Genomic DNA, 18,818 nt, shown 5'->3' on the forward strand with positions numbered 1-18,818 from the left:
CACGTGAGTGTTTGGGGATCATTTTAGATCCAAACCGTAACATCAACTGACAGCTTTGTTAAATCTATAACAAGTAATATAAATAGCAACTTGTATATAAAAATCATATGCACTCCCTTTCTATTGCTGTTTATTGCTATCTGATAAGAACAAATATAGGTTCTACTGATGTCAACAGGGAGAGTTGGTACAGTACAGTTTATTGAGGATGAGCAATTACTGTGGGTCTTAAATGAAAATATGAGCTGCAGATACATTTATGAATTTGGATGTCTGTTTACTTAGCAGTTGAGTGTGGTGCCTAGAGTATGGCTTCCCTGTAACACTAAATCCCCTACTTACTAGCTATGTAATCTCAGATACTCATTTGAAAAATGAAGATAAATAATCACATTAACAGCCTCATAGATTGTGATGGGGATTAAATACATTCATAGTACTGCAATTGGAACAACTCCTGGCACAGAGGAAACACTCTACCAATGTCGCCCATTGTTTTTACTCTAATAGGACCCTGGGCTTTTAGCCAAGTGACTAAGAACGATAACATTGAATCTCATAGACATGGGGGAGAACTTTTGTCAGAGAAGGTTTATTAAGTACATCTGAAGGGGTCTGGGAATTTAATACCACAAGGTTGTCTTTAAGGCTGAGTTTCAGTTAGGGTGCTGCGAAACACATTAATTTTCAATAATGTCAGGATGTAACATTTATTCTGGAAATGTTAACATATAAAACAGTAAAAATAATAGTTGATAGTTTTCCTGTATCTTATCTTCCTGAAGACTTCTTTTCAAAAAATGCATTTGGCTTTTTACATTAATATATTTTGTCTTAACCTAGTTGAGATGAACTAAAAAAAAAGAGAGATAGAATAGGAATAATTTGTGGAAGCTTTTACTATGTGGCAAACCTCAATATTAGGAAAATCTCAGTAAATCTCATAGTGTTATTAATAGGCATATAATCAACAACAGCTTTTCAGACTTCATGTTTTGCTGTGGAGAAAAACAAGAGTATGACATCTTGATTTCTTCACTGGATAATTTAAAACCTAGTTGTAATGTGAACACCAGCTGTACATATCATGTTACTTGATTTCAGCATTGATTAAAATTGTAAATGAGTCCAGTCATGTTCCCTTTCAAAGCTGATATTACTGAAAACAAGTGTCCACATCAACAAAGTAGTTGACTATTGCTATAAATACTTTAACTTGTGATTTTTAAAAACATTTTAAATTCTGAGTTCCACTCTGTTCAGATGACTCTAAGATAGACAACACACAGGTGCTCTTTTAGATAGCAGGAAGTTGAAGAAAACTGTATAAAGCAGTTGCAGCTTTTGACTAGCACAACCTCAAGGAAAAGAAAGGAGGGAGGGTACCAAAACCTTAAGTGTGTGGAGTCTATAGTGCTCTTTGTATAACATTTCTACTGATGCCATCTTATAGAAGTTATCTCGTACCATTTTTGCTTTGCTTTTGTTATTGAGATAGAATCTTGATATGCACCCAAGCCTGATCTTCTGCCTCAGTTTCCCAAATTTTGGGATTATAGGCATGTACCACCACAACCCACAATGTTCCATTTTTTAAAAATATATGGCTAGAAAAGAGGCATTTTTTTTAAGGGACAATGCTCTGGTTGTCCTGTTTCTGATAGCTATTAATCAGTAAAACCGTTTTCTTCTGCTTCTGGGGAAAATAAGGAACAATGGAAAAGTAATGATTTTGGAGCATAATTCAGCCAGTTAGTAAAATGCTGAGCCCCGCCTTCTTTACAGCGCCCCGCCCCTCCGCCGCCCCTCGCTCGGCCCCAACTGGCCGGAGTGTGAAGGGGCGGGGCCCCAGGGCTCGGGGGCGGGGCTCCCGGGACTCAACTATAGCAGCCTACTTGCTGCTCGAGCGTTGTCAGGGCGGATCGCGGTGTGCGCAGCCGCAGTGGGTGGCCACCCGCCAGAGCCAGCGATCTCGGACGCGATGAGACCCGGAGAGGAGCGCCCGGTGCAGGGCGGCGCGTGCGATGGTGTCTCTGAGTTGGAGCCACTGGAGCTCCTGAAGCTGCGCGCGGCGGAACGCATCGACGAGGCGGCCGAGCGGCTGGGCGCCCTGAGCCGTGCCATCTGGAGCGAGCCCGAGCTGGCCTACGAGGAGCACCATGCCCATAGCCTGCTGACGCGTTTCTTCCAGCAGGAGCCGCCGGCCGCGTCCTGGGCGGTGCAGCCGCACTACCAGCTGCCCACCGCCTTCCGCGCCGAATGGGCACCTCGGGAGGCCCGCGCGCCGGGGGCTGAAGTGCGCGCGCTGCAGCTGGGCTTCCTCTGCGAGTACGACGCGCTGCCCGGCCTCGGCCATGCCTGCGGCCACAACCTCATCGCCGAGGTCGGGGCCGCGGCCGCGCTGGGGCTGAGGGCGGCCCTGGAGAGCCTCCCGGGGCCGCCGCCGCCCGTGAAGGTGAGCTGGGGCCGGGGCGCGGGCCTGGCAGGTGCGGGGACGAGACCGAGAGCGGCCAGACCCGGTCCCGGCTCGCGTGCTGCCCACCGGTGGCGTCCTCAGGGCTGCTTTCTTGTCTGAATTTGTAAACGACTCTCTGAACTCTTCCTTAGGAAAGAACTTAGAACCAAGGCCGGTTTTCATTGTGGGTCATTTTAGGTAACTGATAGGCGACTGTAGTTTGCTGCCAAGGTTGTGTATCGTCTGGAAGAAGTAATTGTTGTAGGAAAACCTACAGCCCTCTTTTCAGACTCCTAAAAATCTCTGGTTTGTGGCAGTCCAAGTTGTTGTTGTAATTTGAACAATTGGGGTTTGAATATGAAGTTTTCAGTCACAGAGCCACCAAACTCTAGACATATACCCATAATGGGAAAGCAAATTAACGTTTACTCCATTGATGAGTTCATCCTTAGGTCTTAATTTTTTATTTTACAATTTTAGTATCTGCAGTCTTTCAACAAGGGAATGTCATTTGTGTTTGTCATAGGCAAGCTTAATGCTACTCTTTATTTTTCCAGATGATGTATTCTTGCTATTGTGGTACTTAAGATTCAATCATCACCCAGGTTAAGGGGAAGAGAAGTGTTTTAATATTATTTAGCCCATTTTCCCCCAACATCAGTAACTTTTTATTCCAACAGTTCCATCCCTTGTGATTTTTCCTCTCAGGTTGTGTACTGTTTTCTGCCTCTGGGGATGCAAAAATTTTTTTGCATTTGATTAGAGTTTTGTTTTGTTTTGTTTTGTTTTGTTTTGTTTTGTTTTAGGGAGGGGAAAGGTCCTTTGCCTTTGGATGAAAACCTGGCTTTACCTTTAACCCAGGTTATAAAGGTTCTGTGCTGTCACCTAGAGATTCATCAGATTTAATAAGTCAAAGATAAAGGGTAAAGAGCAGTTTTAAACTTAAGAGTTTAAGTATAATTTATAAACAAAGCTGGACTTTGAGAACTGCACTAACATCTAATTTCAAGTGATTCTCAGTTTTAGTAAGGTTAACTGTTTTATCTAAAAATGGAATTTATATTGCTTCTCTTTGCAGGCCAAGACACTTGTAGCTTGTTTAATTGTATTTTAGTTGTTTATACATATTTTTTCTTTGATTTTTAAAACTGTTTGAAGAAATTAAGCTAAATACCAAAGTAAAATGTTTATTCTGTAAAGTTCTCTTTTGTTTAATTAGGTGTTTGGTGACCAGTAAATCTGCCTGATTGAACTGGTGGGATCGAATTTAGTAAGTTTATGTAACAGTTGGCTATTTAACCATGGTCTAAGATTTGTTTCATAAAGGATTGATGAGTTAAAACTTTTAAAATAGGTAGTTCAGGCCTGAAGGTCAAAATAATGTATGCAGAATAATCACATATCTGCCTGAAGAATTGTTCTGTGACCTGGGGCATGACACTTTACTCTTTCTCAAAGTCATCCTTCCTAAAAGATCACTCACCTACCTCACAGGGTTGTTGTGAGGATAACTAAAGTCCCCCAGAAGTTCCTTACCAGTAACATGCTTACAAATTACATACATAACTAATAGCCATGAATAAGCCTTAAGGTGTAAATCCTAATTAATTTTGAGTATTCATTTCTTTGTAAAATTTTTTTGCTGTTAAAAAATTCAGGAAATTTTCTAGTTCATTCTTTGTACCAAATTAGTATAACAGTTGTATATATCAACCGTAGAAGCATAGAACAAAACCTCTTTCCATAGTTTAAAGGCTTTGATGTAGATTGTGAATGCATATGCCAAGGAACCTATTTAATGTTTTCCTGCTAGGACTTTTTATTGTTCTTTTGCTCTGATATGAATATTTCTTTCTAGATAATTGTCTTGGGAACCCCTGCAGAAGAAGATGGTGGTGGCAAAATTGATTTAATTGAAGCAGGTGCTTTTAAGAACCTTGATGTTGTTTTTATGGCCCATCCCTCCCAAGAGAATGCGGCTTATCTACAGGATGTGGCTGAACATGAGTAAGTAATCAAGTTGAAGATAAAATTCTTAGTGGAAGACAGCCTGTGGAGTACTTTTATGTCTAAATCAGAGATTAAACTTTCACATTTACACATTTAAAAAGTAAACAGAGTTTGGTACAATAGCATGTGCCTGTAGTCTCGTAGTCTCCCCTACTCAGGAAGTGGGAGGATTACTTGATCTCATGAGTTCAAGGCTAACCATGAGACCCAATTAAAAAATTTTAAAAATACATTGAAAGATACTGATGTATTATCTTGACTTACGTTGGATGACTTTCAGCGTTTATTTGGACTATTAAAACAATACCTTAAAACATGAAAATGATGGAGTTAGCTGGCTATGGTGGTACACACCTGTAACCCAAGCATGCTGGGAGGCTGAAGCAGGCAGAGTGAAAGTGAGCCCCACTTAGGCACTAGTGAGACTCTGTCTCAAGATAAAAGGACTAGGGGTGTAACTCAGTGTGAGGGCCGTGGGTTCAATCCCTGGTACTGCCAAAAATAAATAAAACAAAAAACATAAAAATTAAAAGAAACCAAAAAATATTGACATTTGCAATCTATTTTGAACTCTTTGATAGTAAGATGATTTTTGGAAAATATCTGTCCTTCAAAATGAAATGGCCTTTGTAACTGAAAAGATTTGCAAGAGACAGTTGGGAAGAAAATGCATGTCTCCATTTTGTTTATTTGGTTCTTAACAAAGAATAAATTATGTCCTGAGCCAGAATATAGAACCTGAATAGCACTATGAATATAATCCAATTTTCAGACATAGTCTTAATTAATTTCTAATGTTACTTTTTGTCTTCTTTTGACCTTCCCTCCTTAAAACAGCATTATCTGAATTTTTGCAGATTTAAAGAACCATCACAAGGCAGTGTAAAAGAAGACAGGATTTTTTCTTTCTACAGAAGAAAAAGTTGACTGAGCCAAGTTCAGTTCTGTCTATTTGGAATTATTTCTTTGCATCAGACACATTATTATATAATAAAATAATTAAGTATAACATAAGTAAATTACAGTACTTTTGCTATAAGTGATTTATAAATCAAAATTTTAGCAATCTGAATCAGTTTTGAATAATAGTAATTCTCCTTAGTTGTTTTTTTGGGGGAGTGGGACTTGTACTTTAGTCTGACTCACTACATAGGCCAGCTGGCTTCAAACTCCTAGTGATCTTCCTGCTTCAGCCTCCTGAGTGCTGGGATTACAGGAGTGTGCCGCCATGCCCACCTGGATTTTCTTACTGTAGGGATACTGGAGAAAGTAATTTCAGATGATTTTTTCCTAGTGTGACTGTGAAATACTATGGAAAGGCATCTCATGCTGCTGCTTACCCTTGGGAAGGAGTAAATGCTTTAGATGCTGCTGTTCTTGCCTACAACAATATATCTGTGTTAAGACAGCAAATGAAACCAACCTGGAGAGCTCATGGTATGAATGTCAAATACTTTGCAAAATAGATAGTGTTCAGTACAACATAATTATGTAATATTTGGTTTTATAAAAACCACTTGGAAATAACTTACATGCTTCATGTGAATATTTAAAAATTTTTAACCATATTTTCAGAAAACAATGTGACAAGATTCTACAAATGTTTATTGGTAGGAAGACAGGCTCATCATACATAAAATGGTCATTTTTTTTTTTTTTTTTTTTTTTTTTTTTTTTTTTTTTGTCTTTTTGATTTTTATCGGTACCGGGGATTGAACTCACGACTGCCTGCTTGCAAGGCAGGCGCTTATGCCGCTAAGCTAAATCTCCAGCCCCCAATGGTCATCTTTTGAGTAATATATAAAAGATTTTATATAGGTAGCTACATTCTTTCTGTGGGTGTTAAAAAGTTGAAATTGATTTTCCACTGTCTTAACACTGATAAGATTTTGTCATTTCCTCAACTTAAGATGTAGTGATTACTGATTTTATTTAAATCCAAAATGCTATTAAATCCTGAATAAAATAATTTAAAATTATATGTATCGCCATAATATAAATGCAGTAATAAAGTATTATCTTGAAGGTACAAGTTTAATTTTGTAGTTTATTTCTTATGATTTAGGAATCTGTTATACATAAATATTCTTTCTTTATCTTATTTTTCTGTGTGCTAAAGTCATTCTGTAATTGGACTTTTGCCTACTTCCTATCTAGATTATAATTTTGTGGAATTTTTTTTTCTTTTTGGTAGCGCTGGGGTCAAGCCCAGGGCTGCAAGCTCTCTGTTACTCAGCTATATCACACGCCTCCATCATTTCTTAGCATTATCTAGATTCCTTAGAATAAAGTATGTATGGTCAATTTTTTTTCTATTAGCTGGAAAATAATCACCCTTTGTATCAAAACTTGTATAACATACATCTTTGGTATATCAGTAAAGTTAAAAAATTTAAATTATTTTTATTTATGATTATATTTAAGCTTAAAATAATAATCACCAAGCTTAATTCCAGTTATTTGGCTCTTTTTGTAGGTATAATAAAAAATGGTGGTGTAAAACCCAATATCATTCCCTCTTATTCTGAATTAATTTACTACTTCCGTGCACCCTCAATGAAAGAACTTCAAGTTTTGACCAAAAAAGCAGAAGATTGCTTCAGAGCTGCAGCTTTGGCCACAGGGTGTACAGTAAGAACTTTTCACAGTTAATTATAATCAGAGGTATATATGTGGGTTGGGCTATTTATATTAAGTTAGATTAAAATCTAATTTACCTCTTTTTCATTTGGTAATTTTTTTGTTGTTGGTTTTGGTGCTGGAGATTGAACCCAGGGCCTTGCATTTGTTGATGATGTCTTGAATATGCAAAATGAGTTGACTGAATAGTTAATGTGAAAGTTTTGCAATATTGTGTATTTTATTCATTGTCTGCAATATGTAAACTATAGGTCGCTTTATACAGTAATTACAGTAATTTGGACGTGGATACTGCTGTATAGCATCCCCGCCTTTTTGCAGGAATATCCTTCCTTATTGGCAGATAAACTTTTAGAGTTGTTTTATATATAACAGTCCTGGAAAGAAAGCTTTGTGACAAAATTCGCAAAAGCTGTTTTTGGTATAGTGATATGAAAATGTATAAATACTTATAGCTGGCTGGAATGGAAGTTAAAATAGACACAGAAGGTAGTCACAATATTTTGTTGAGTTGGACAGTAAAGTGAGTAATATTTAAGTATCAGTCTATATGATGTAAAGTAGGATGAATTTTAGAATTATATAAAATAAGAGTCTTGCACATAGAATCTTGTTTAGTTGGAAAGATAAGATCTTGACCTCTACCTCTTCTCAGCCTTGCTAATCTGTAGCCTTTAGAAATATTTAATATGTCTGGATCTGTTTTCTTACTTGAAAACATAGGGTTAATACCATAATCTATCTTAGGATTCTCATGAAAGTTCAATCAGACATTGTGAAGAACCGAGAGCTCAGCTTCATATGTGATACTAAGATTTTTCTCTACTTACTAGTCTAGTGAAGTATGATTTATTGACATAGCACCATTGTCTGACAGTAGCAATAATTCCCAGATAGAGTATGTTAGTGTTCTAGGAATAGCACGGATAGTAAATGGCAGGAAGCATCTGAGACAGGAAAGCTGTGTCCTGGGACTGTTACAGAGAGCTGAGGAAGTGTTATAGAAGTGTTATTGTACTACTTTCAGATATGTGACAGACAGAGTGAGAGCTCTCTGACAGAGAATGTAGTCAGATAAGAATGTAAAACTTTATGTTATGATCTATGGCTAGATGTCCCCCCGAAGGCTCATGCAGTTATGTAGGGCAAGAGCTTTTCTAGAGCACGTGATTGATTCATAGTGCAAAGCTGGGACTGAGGGTGCAGGATTCAGGGTGGGTGGATACTGGGTCAGTCCGTTGATTAGTCTGGCTCTGCCCTAATCCCAGTAGACTGGATACTGCAGGAGGGACAGAAAGAGGCTCGTCTTGCTCCCTCAGTTGTTGCTTTTGCTGTCTCCTGCCACCATGAACTGCCATGTGCCCATCCTGCTTTGTAGCCATTGGATTATGGACTGGACCCTCTACAAACTGTGAACTAAGTAAACCTTTTCTCCCTTAATTTGTGGGTATCAGATATCAGAACCAGCCGTGAGAAAAGTAACTGAGAAACTTTTTGATCAGTATTTTAAACATTTACTTATGAAAATGTCTTAGTTAAGGGAAAGGTTTATTTCAGCTCACAGTTAGTTTATAGTCAGCTGGCTCTGAGGCGAGGTGGCAGGGCAGAGAGGATGCCAGAGGAGAACAGCCATGGCAGGGTGGACAGGAGGCAGCCGTGGCAGGGTGGACAGGAGGCAGCAGTGGCCTCCCTTTCTCTTTAGTCCATTCGGGCTACCTGACTTTTGAGTGGTGCCACTCACACCAGGGTGGGCCTTCCTATCGTCTAGGCCCAGAACTATGCCAAACCATTCAGTGGACTGCTTTAATGCCACTCATTCTTTTTCTTCTTTTCTTTTTTTCTTTTTGGTACTGGAGATCGAACTCACAACCTCACGCTTGCAAGGCAGGTACTTATGCTGCTGAGCTAAATCCTGGGCCCACCACCCATTCTTAATCCCAGTATCACAAACCCTAGATACCACCAGCTCCAAAAAGCCCCACCTATGAGTGCATAAGGCTTGTAAGGGGTGGCATCTAGCTAGCTACAAGCCACAACAAAATACATACTGAACTGTTATCATTAGCTAATATCTAAAAATGTACAATATTTGAGTATAGAGCTTGTTAGATTTGAATCTATATTTTTAAAAGTCTTACATTAAAATTTAAAATGTCTTACATTTTGACTGACGTAAGATCTGATTAGGCTGACTTTGTTTCTACCTTAGATAGTGCCAAGAATAGATGTGATCTCTGCTATTTTATTATTAACTTTTGTGTTATTTAGTTTGAGACGCTAGTGCCCATTTTGATTCCATCAAAACTAGGCCTATAAATCTATACATCTGGGCACACATAAACTGCTTCTGTGTTTTCATACACTCGAGTTAATAAATGAGGACCATTGTTGACTATTATTGTGAGGCTTCTGTATTTCTCAGGGTCCCTTTCAGACCAGGCAGTGGTGTCAGTGTCTGTATGTTTAATGTTTGTTGCAGAATTTCTTTCTTTTGGAGATGAACCTGAGAGCAGTGTTTCTCACAAAGCAGTGGTTTTTTGACCGTCTGTATCAAAATTACTTGGGGATGGTAGTATAAAAAGTGGAGTTTCTGGGTTCTCCCCAAACCCTTTTTAGATGACTGAAGTTGGCACTTTCTGGCAGCATAGAGCTTGGTGAAATTATAAGGTTTGGTGCATATATAAAAAGATAGGATGTTATAAACTCTCTATAACAAATACAAAGTACAAATTTTAAGGTAATAGATATGAGAGAATTTATATCTGGATGAAAAAACTGCCTTAATGCTCTTAATATCTTTTCCTGTTTGAAAACCAGGCCTTCTTTGAAATTTTGTAATTTTAGTTTATTTCAAATTTGTTTTATAATTTTTATTAGATAGAAATTAAAGCTGGAGCACATGATTATTACAATGTTCTTCCCAATAAGACCCTATGGAAAACTTACATGGAGAATGGAAAAAAACTGGGTATACAATTCATTTCAGAAGATATGATGTTAACTGGCCCTTCAGGTAATTAAGTTCTTTTATTTATTGAGCTATTTGAGGAAGAAAAATACCGTTTTTGGTTAAATGATTTTGATTACTGGTTTAGCAATGAGGAGATACTGCTGATATTTTAAATGGTAATTTCACAGACTTAACAGTTAGAGGAAAAAATTAACATACTCTTCGGTGAGTGTAAAATGCCAAATTAACAAATTTTTTTCAGCAATAGTCAACCCACTGTTTGGTCTACATTTAAATATTTCTAGTGTTTAAATTCAATTCTAACTTTGACATAAAATAATAAAATGGAAAATAGAATCTTAATTTGGTTCTCAATCTTCACTATAAACAGGTTATTAAGTGTTTAGCTGGGGAATTTTCAGATTCTAAGGTGGTTATTAGAATTTAAATAATCATACTTGGGTATATTTTAGATTTATTTCCTTTTCTGAGTATTATTACTAATACACTGAAAGAGATATCTCTCTTAAATGTAAGTATTAATGAAGTAGATTTGGTGATAAAGATGGAGTGTTATTGTCATTCACTGAGAAAAGGAATTCAAGAACGGTTTGGAGCCAGTGTGTAATTAGCATGTTAACTTTGAGATGCTTATGTAATTTTTTTAGCAGAACTGTTCAATAGCCTTTTGAGTTTGAACCCTGAAAGATGTCTAGACTGGCGATGTAGGAGTTGTTAATAGGTTGAAAGTAATTGAACACTGGTATTAATGAGGTTGTCTGAGTTCAGAGAGGGAGAAGATGCCCAAAGTGAAATGTTGAGATCAATCACATGTAAGCTATGGCACAGAAAGGCTCTTGAGAAGGAGGTAGTCAGGTGAACCACATAGTCAAGGAAGAGTAGAGTCATGGAAACCAAAGGAATAAAGAACTTCTAGAACAGAAATAAATATGCCAGGTGCTGAAGAGACTGAATAAGGTCAGTGTGGTCTGTGTCCACTGGACTAGCAATAAAAAACGTATGGATGATCTGGAAGAGACAGTTGAAGCCTGGGTGAGACCAGGTGCAAAATCTCACTTCTCCACCTGTTGTATTTATTGACTGTGAAGACAGTACAGATAGCAAAGGAAGAGTCTTCTTTTTCAAGAAAGTTAGCTTTATAGTAAAATAGAATAGGTGCAAACTTGTGGGAGACAAGCAAAAGATTTTTAAAAGCAATACGTGATCAAAGTAGATGCAGGTATATTTAGGAAAGAGGGCAAGAGTTTAGGGATATCCTCCCAAGGAAGCTGTTGGTAGTATGTGGAGAACCTTGAAGTGATTGGCTAGAGGATTGATAGAGAATTGCTATGGAGCGGAGTTGGGCAGGGATATCAGAAGGGTCTTATATGCATTTTCTGAACAGAGCTGGGAATTCAGCTCATTACCAAAAACTGTGAATTTGTGGTCAAGGAAATTTCATGGTTCTGTACTTACACATTTTTCTTAAGCATTTTTCTGCATTCTAGCTATAAGCAGAAAAAGACATGGTCTGACTCAGTCAAGGTTTGCCTTATAATATAATAGACAAAACAGTAGAAAAACACAAGCTGGCAAGGCATGGTGGTGCATGCCGGTAATCCCAGCACTTGAGGAGCTAAGGCAGGAGGGTCACCCTAAGTTTGAGACCAGCCTGGGCTACGTAGTGAGTTCAAGGCTAGCCTGGAGTATGTAACAAGAGCCAGTCTCAAAAGAGAGAGAGAGAGAGAGAGAGAGAGAGAGAGAGAGAGAGAGAGACATACACACACAAACAGACACAGACACTGTGCTTGGCTATGATTTCCAGGCTCTAGGTCGGGCCCACAAGTAAGATGCTAAAATATGCAGCAGACGTTTGCCCACTTTGTCACTGCTCCACCGTCTCCATGTGTGCCCGGTGAATGGAGCCATTTCTGGCACTATTAGATGTTTTGTGACTATTTTCTGAAGTGGTCAAAGCCTGGTCTTGGTCTGCCTTTACCATATAACTAGTGACTGTGAGACTGTGGGCATTTGGTTAATGTCTATAAATCTCAGTCTCCTTTGTAAAATGAGGACTGTACAATATTGATGAGAATATATATGAAGCATGTAGAATTATTTTTAAAACATATTAATTCCAAATAAATGTTAGCTGCTGTTACATATTTTGCTTTCATTCCCTTACAACTTATTCTCGTATAGTCTACTTCGCCTGGCAATGTGTGATGCATAATAAGCATCCTGTAGTGGGGCTTTGTTTTTGCTATGGTTTTCTTAACAAATGTAAGTCTCAGTCATGTAAAAGACTAGATACTCAATGATTTAAAGTACATTTTTTACCTTATTGAGCTTCACGATGTAGTTTATAAGACTGATGTTAACTAATAATTCAACAAATGGAAAACTAAATCTGAAAAGTACTATAAATTAAGAAATTAATACAATTCTGGGACAGCGTTTGCTAGAGGAATTTTACCTTATCAGACAGTTTGTAAAGTAAGGCTTCGCCAAAGAAATGGTGTTCAACACAGTGTCTAAACAGCAAGGAATAACGTTGGTAAGGACAGAACAGTTGTGCGAGGTCTGAGAAGGGCCAAAGCAGGAGGGGCGTCCAGAGCAGCTGAATACTACAGCGTAAGTGGGAGCTTGTTACGCGATCGGGCTGGAAAAGTGAATGGAGTCAGACCGTGTAAGGTATTTTTAAAAATATTAGCAGATAGAGTAGATGCTGCTAGACCAATTAGGAGACCAGTGTAGTAGTTTAGGAAGAAATGATCTAGCACAGACTGCTCAGGAAGGAAGACAGGTGTGGTGAAGGTGGAAAAGTGTGACAGTGCTGGCTACTGGGGAGGGCTTGTTAACGGGGGCAAGGAAGGAGCTAGCAGGATCGTGAGTCTGAGTATGCTTGGGGTACTGACATCCAACAAGAGGCACCAGGCTGCCAATTAGATGTACAAGCATAGAGCATAAAAGGGACTAAGAATTCATTAATTTGAGTTGGTAGTTATTTGAAGCAATACTCATGGACAAAATCCTGAGAAAAAATGAGGAATAAGAAAAGAATGGGGGGCCAGGGATTTAGTTCAGTAGCATAAGTGCCTGCCTGGCAAGCACAAGGTCATGAGTTCGATCCCTGGTAAACCCCCCCCCCCCCGCCCCATGTAAAAAAACAGTAAAGCTTAAGAAAAGAATGGGGTCTGGAGTTGAGTCTTGAATAGGTGAGAGGAGGCTGTCCCAAGAGAGACCAAGGAGAGGCCGTTGGCGGTCACAGGTGAGAAGGAGCAGGCAGCAGCTGGGTGCTGCTGAGAGAGAGGGCCGGGAGAGTAGCCGCTGGGCCGCAAGCAGGTCCAGGGACTGTGGGCAGAGCCGGGGATGCAGGAAGCACAGAAGGGGAGGGAGGGGCAGGAGGTGAGCACATGGCCAGCTCGCTACAAGCTGTTCTTTGTGTGTTTTGAGAGGATTTCACTGCATTTCAGGCGAGCCTTGAATACACTTTGAAGCTCAGGCTGGGCTTAAACTCAGCCTGCTGAGTGCTGGAATTACAAGCGTGTACACGCCTGGCCGAGAAGTTTACTGTTAGGTATCTTCTAACAGAGAGAAGAACTATAGCTGTGTAAAGTTTCTAGTTCTAATTTCATCATTCAAAAGTCTATAACCAGTGCTCACTTTGGCAGCACGCACGGCAAAAGTATTTAAGCAATATGTGTTTTGTACTTTGTGTGTTTCAAGGTTCTACTGATTTTGGAAATGTTACTTTTGTGGTTCCTGGAATTCATCCATATTTTTACATTGGATCTGATGCCTTGAATCACACTGAGCAGTACACTGAAGCGGCAGGTAAAGTTCAGACATGAACTTTGATGTGTGCTGTTTCTGTTTCTGTCTTATTTCATTGCCTAATATCATCTGAGAAAGGACTATATTTTATAGGTAGTTGGAGAGGCATTTAGATATTAAGAGATAATATGAGGAATTAAATTAATTTTTAATAACTATGCAAATATTTTAATTCATTGTTTTCTGTCTTTTAGGATCACAGGAAGCTCAGTTCTACACTTTACGTGCAGCCAAAGCTCTGGCAATGACTGCATTGGACGTTATTTTTAAACCAGGGTTGCTGGAAAAAATCAGAGAGGACTTTAAATTGAAACTTCAAGAAGAAAAGTTTTTAAATACAGTAGAATGAAAGGAAGCCTTAGAAGTCATGTATGAGTCATTAAGAGAAAGTGATCGTTTTTTCTTTAATTTTTTTAATGAAAGTGTGTAAAGGCAGTAGACTTTTCTTATGTGATAAGTAAGGACAGAATATAGAGAAAACATGCATCTAAATTAAACATTTGCGTCTATACTTGGTGGAATTGTGACATTTCAGGCGTTGGTATGTGATATGACTTCCTAAACAAAGATATCACTGATAATACATGATGATACATGATTTATCACTGGTAATATTTGATAAATTTATATATAGTATATTTGTAAAGATCCAAAGAACTTCAAAGCTTGTATCAATACCTATGAAAGAGTTTTATGGTAGGAGTGGTAGACCTATTCTCTGAAGTACTTTTAAAGTTCACATTTTAAATTTAAGCAAAGTTTATTTCAAATATCTGACTATAATTGCTTTGGTGTAGAAGAACACATTTGTAATAAAAGTAGACTTTTCCTAGGAAATACTTGTGAGAAATAACTGGAAACCTGGGTACAAAGAATAAGCTTTGGTTTCACCATTTGAAGGAAAAGAAGAATGTTCTTTTTTTATGGGTAGTGAACTTTAAGGTGGGATTCAAGAAATTCCTAATGCAGTGTATGGTAACAGGACAGAATTACAGAGAGACAGGCTTGGACTCTTCCCACAAGGTGTGTGGGGAAGCCCAGGCTATTCTAGGAGGTCTTGAAAGAGGAGCACGGCTGGCACCTGCTTGCTCTCAGGTTTTCAGTGTCCCCAGTAGTGCCTTTTGTTTGGAAGCCAGCCTGGCTCACCTGACTACACAGTCCTGAGCCTCCGTAAGTCTCATGCCAGCCCAATATTGATTAAACATTATTGTAAGCTTTTCATCCTCCTTAGGTGGAATTTCTTAAACATGATAAAAGAATGTGGAAAAATACCTGGTAAAACATAGTTTATGCTGTGATTAAAGCTCTGTAATATGTTATTGTAAAGGGAGGTCTTGGACAGAAATGAAAGAGGAAGGAGAAGTGTATTTGTTTGTCTTCTGGTAAAAGCCAGTCATTTGGGTCCTCGGATCTGCCAGTGTACCGTTTGGAAAGTTAGATGAAATCACCTCTACTTAGGGCGACAGTGTTCAGAAAACTCCTAATTCGTATTCTTCCTGAAATTATTTAAATTTGCAAGAGAGGGGTTGTATTTGGTAGGGATAGTTAAGAATTTCTTCTGTATTGGGGTCTGTAGATAACAGTCTGGTGGAATAAATAGCCTACGTTTTTGTACAATCAATATGCTAAGAATACTTCTTATATTTTTAAGTACTGTAAAACAAAACAAAAGCAACAGAGACTGAATGATGTAGCCTGCAAAACCTAAAATATTTATCTGTCTTTAATAAACAGCTTGAGAGCCCTTGTTCTTTATAGTAAAATAAAACCCATTTCTCATTGATTTACATCATACCAGATTGTGTCCTGGGATGAAATTTAAAGCTTATGTATTTAAACCACCAAGAAAGGGATTTGCATATCCTGACATGTTTGCCTTGATTAATATGTTATACTTCATTAGCAGTTTTGTACTATGTGATAGAAGTTTCTTGTCCCCATTTAACCTTCACCTCACACCAGAATAGTTACCTGCTGCCCTGGGATTTTCCTCTGTGCAGGCGGTTGTCTTAACTCTTGGTATCTGGATGGAACTTGATCCTGCTTGCCAACCATTGTCTGATTATATAGAAGAGAGGGCATCAATGGAAGCTTTAGCATGGATTGGACACGCCTGAAATACCGGGCTTATATAAACAGATTTAGTTTGCTAATTATCAAGTTTTAAACTTCTCAAATAGATATTTTAAATTACTTACGTAAATTCTTATACCTCAAGCAACAGGGTTTTATTTTCTTAAACCTTGATAAAATTCTCAGTGATTTTAATTGGTATTCCAAATTGATACATCCTGTTTGTGAAGTTGTTTCATACAAAATGTTCATGTTTTGTCTGTGATTAATACACATTTTAAAAATAAATTGGAGATAATTCAGGGCTAATATTCTGCTGTTAAAGGTTTGTTTGCAGTTGATAGAGTTGCATTTGAGTGCAAAATGTAGAGCTGCAGCTGATACACAAGACAGCGGTGCATAATCTTATGTGCCGGGTCCTAGTGTCGGGAATTAATATTTATGTAGCACTAAGATGTGAGCCACTTTTGAGTTTGTTATATTTTGTTTCTGTTTTAATTTAAAATTTTTAGTTAAAATACAGATCTATCCTGTGGAATATGGTCACAGATTTATCATGTCAAAGTTGAACTGAATCTGTACTGTCTAGAAATCTGGCTTTTTAATCTTTGTTACTTTACATTATTTTACCTTAATTTATTTAATATAGTTCAGATTTTTAAAAATCTTTTTTTACTTTTCATATACCAATGAATTTATTGCACTGTGTTACAGCTAGAAGTATAAATAAATACATAAATTCTGGAGTAAATACCTGTATCTTTAGGGATGAATTACAGCTGATCTTCATTATGCCATTTGAATTTAGGAGACGGCTTCTTTTGTAATTATAGTTTTTCTTCTGGAATAAATTTCTTTACCATTATTCTTTAAAGGTGTGTTTCCTAAATGACTGTTACATGTTTATTAATGCATTTAGCTTAAGTTACCATTGTTCATTGATCTTCACATTTTGGATTAAATATTCAAAATTTTTGGAATGTAAGGAGAGAAATGCTAGAGTACATGTGAACCTTTAAAATAAGGGTTCTATTTAGTCCTTTATTCCTTTTTTTAAAGACAGGAGCTTGCCAGGTGATGCTGCTGCTGCCTTAGCCTGCTGAGTAGTGGGGTTACAGACATGCACCACCATACTGGCTCAGTTCATTCTTACGTTTACTCACATTTCTGAGATGAGTCTCCCTGTGTCCTCAAGGCTGGCCTCAGTCTCACAATCCTTGTGTCTCAGCCTTCTGAGAGAGTAGCGGGAATTACAGTAGCTGTGGTCACCACCATACAGAGTGTGGTTCTTTATTCTTAAAAGGTAAATGGTTTTTATTTTAAGAGGTTGACACTGGGAATTGAACCCAAGGCCCCACACATTAGGCAAGGATTCTACCACTGGACTGCACCCCAACCCTTTTTGACTTGGCTAGACAGAGTCTAGCCAAGTCACATAGACTTACCTTGAATTTGGCTACCTCACCTTTTGGTGTAGCTGAGATTATAGGCATGTATGGTTAGACCCCACTGACAAACTTTTTTTTTTTAATGGTACTGGGGGTTGAAACCAAGGCCTTTACAGTGAGCTACATCTCCAGCCCTTTAGTTTATTACTTGTTTCATTTTGGGGCAGGGTCTTACTAAATTGCCCATGCCAGACTCAGACTTACCATCCTTCACCTCTACTTCCTAGATTTCTGAAATCACAGGCCAATGCCACCGTTCCTGGTGAAATAAGACTTTTTCTTATTTGTAAGGTAAATGGTGATGACCCAATCAAACTCAGCCAACCCTAATTTGAGGTTCTAAGTAAGATCTCCCAGGAATGGCTTTGAGAGGAAAAGTTTGCCTCAAGTTTAGTGAGTAGACTTTTATTGTAAGCTAATACAAACAGTGAGATGAGACTAGGTGAGTGGTAACTGTCATGAGGCAGCTAGTCATCGTCATGACAGTGACTGATACCTGGTGCACCTTTCCTAGGCTCTAGGATGGATGGATAGTCTGGATTTTCTTGGAGCACAGGGACTCAGGAAGCTGGGAACAAATGGGTCAGTCCTATCATTTCTCAGATTATAAGAGGTAATGAGCGGGGTAAGGGGTTGGAAATAGGGGTGTGGGTGCTCATCCCGCTGCTTCAACATGAGTTGGTCAAGTTGTGGGGCTGGTACCGACTACTGGTGCGACACGGCGGTGCCCACTTGAACAGAAACATGTATGTTTGGATGAAGGTAGACAGGTTCTGGAAGCGACAAGGGGCAGACGAGTAGGAGGAGTAATGAAACAGTGGACTCATGGGCAGCAGCTCAGGAAGTGGCCAGCCAGCTGTTAGGGGTCCGGGACAAGGCCTGATTTTATAGGGTAGTGGCTTGATCACGAGGCCTTTTGATGCCATCTTGTATGAGTTGGACATGTTAGGGAAGAAACAGGTTTGATACAGGAGATAGGAGGTGGCAAAGCTGGCTGGGGAAATAAGCAAGATAAATCCTAAGACCCCAGGGCAGCACCAGGTCCCCTGCAGAACTTCTAGGGAGCTGCCAAGCGATGCAGATACTGTAAGAGAGACATGTGCAGACTCACGATGTACTTTTGTTACTTTTTATCCTTTTCTCCCTCTATTTGGCCTAAATTTTCTCTGCAGAGCTAGTTCTTGCCTTTTCCCTTCACCCCTCATTTTGAAACAAACTTTTGGCACCATTTTGGGCTTCTCTTGTCTAGTTCTTTGCACGTGACAGAAGGCCCGGAATGCTTTTGTATGGCGAACCATTTCTAGAGAAACCACTGGACATCAGGTTTCCTGAAAAACAGGGCCCACCCTTCTCCATAGCAAGCAAGTGTAGCCTCAGCTGCTCTGAGCTCACCAGCAGCCAGCAA

At 38.8% G+C, this 18,818-nt stretch overlaps 1 protein-coding gene across 2 annotated transcripts; it reads left to right on the forward strand.

Annotated features, from left to right (window-relative positions):
- The first annotated feature begins 1,888 nt into the window (after window positions 1-1,888).
- On the forward strand, window positions 1,889-16,839 carry Pm20d2 (peptidase M20 domain containing 2). 2 transcript variants are annotated; one of them, XM_005008605.4, is made up of 7 exons: window positions 1,896-2,455; window positions 4,314-4,462; window positions 5,760-5,902; window positions 6,942-7,096; window positions 9,983-10,118; window positions 13,785-13,892; window positions 14,087-16,839. In XM_005008605.4, exons 1-7 carry the CDS (start codon window positions 1,982-1,984, stop codon window positions 14,239-14,241), a joined length of 1,320 nt encoding a protein of 439 aa, XP_005008662.2. In that variant the 5' UTR covers window positions 1,896-1,981; the 3' UTR covers window positions 14,242-16,839. The 2 variants fall into 2 exon arrangements, with proteins under 2 accessions (XP_063089275.1, XP_005008662.2); XM_063233205.1 differs by lacking the exons at window positions 13,785-13,892; window positions 14,087-16,839 and having other exon boundaries at window positions 1,889-2,455; window positions 6,942-7,129.
- The last annotated feature ends 1,979 nt before the right edge of the window (window positions 16,840-18,818 follow it).

This window comes from Cavia porcellus, unplaced genomic scaffold, assembly GCF_034190915.1.
Source record: "Cavia porcellus strain 051 isolate PalLab524CR breed Dunkin Hartley unplaced genomic scaffold, mCavPor4.1 scaffold_22, whole genome shotgun sequence".
NCBI lineage: Eukaryota > Metazoa > Chordata > Mammalia > Rodentia > Caviidae > Cavia > Cavia porcellus.

Bases quoted from the DNA above. Each gene is read 5' to 3' on its own strand.
- Pm20d2 (XM_005008605.4), top strand. From the start codon at position 1,982: ATGAGACCCGGAGAGGAGCGCCCGGTGCAGGGCGGCGCGTGCGATGGT. The intron at 7,097-9,982 runs GTAAGAACTTTT...AATTTTTATTAG, and splicing joins CTTTGGCCACAGGGTGTACA to ATAGAAATTAAAGCTGGAGC. The intron at 13,893-14,086 runs GTAAAGTTCAGA...TCTGTCTTTTAG, and splicing joins GCAGTACACTGAAGCGGCAG to GATCACAGGAAGCTCAGTTC.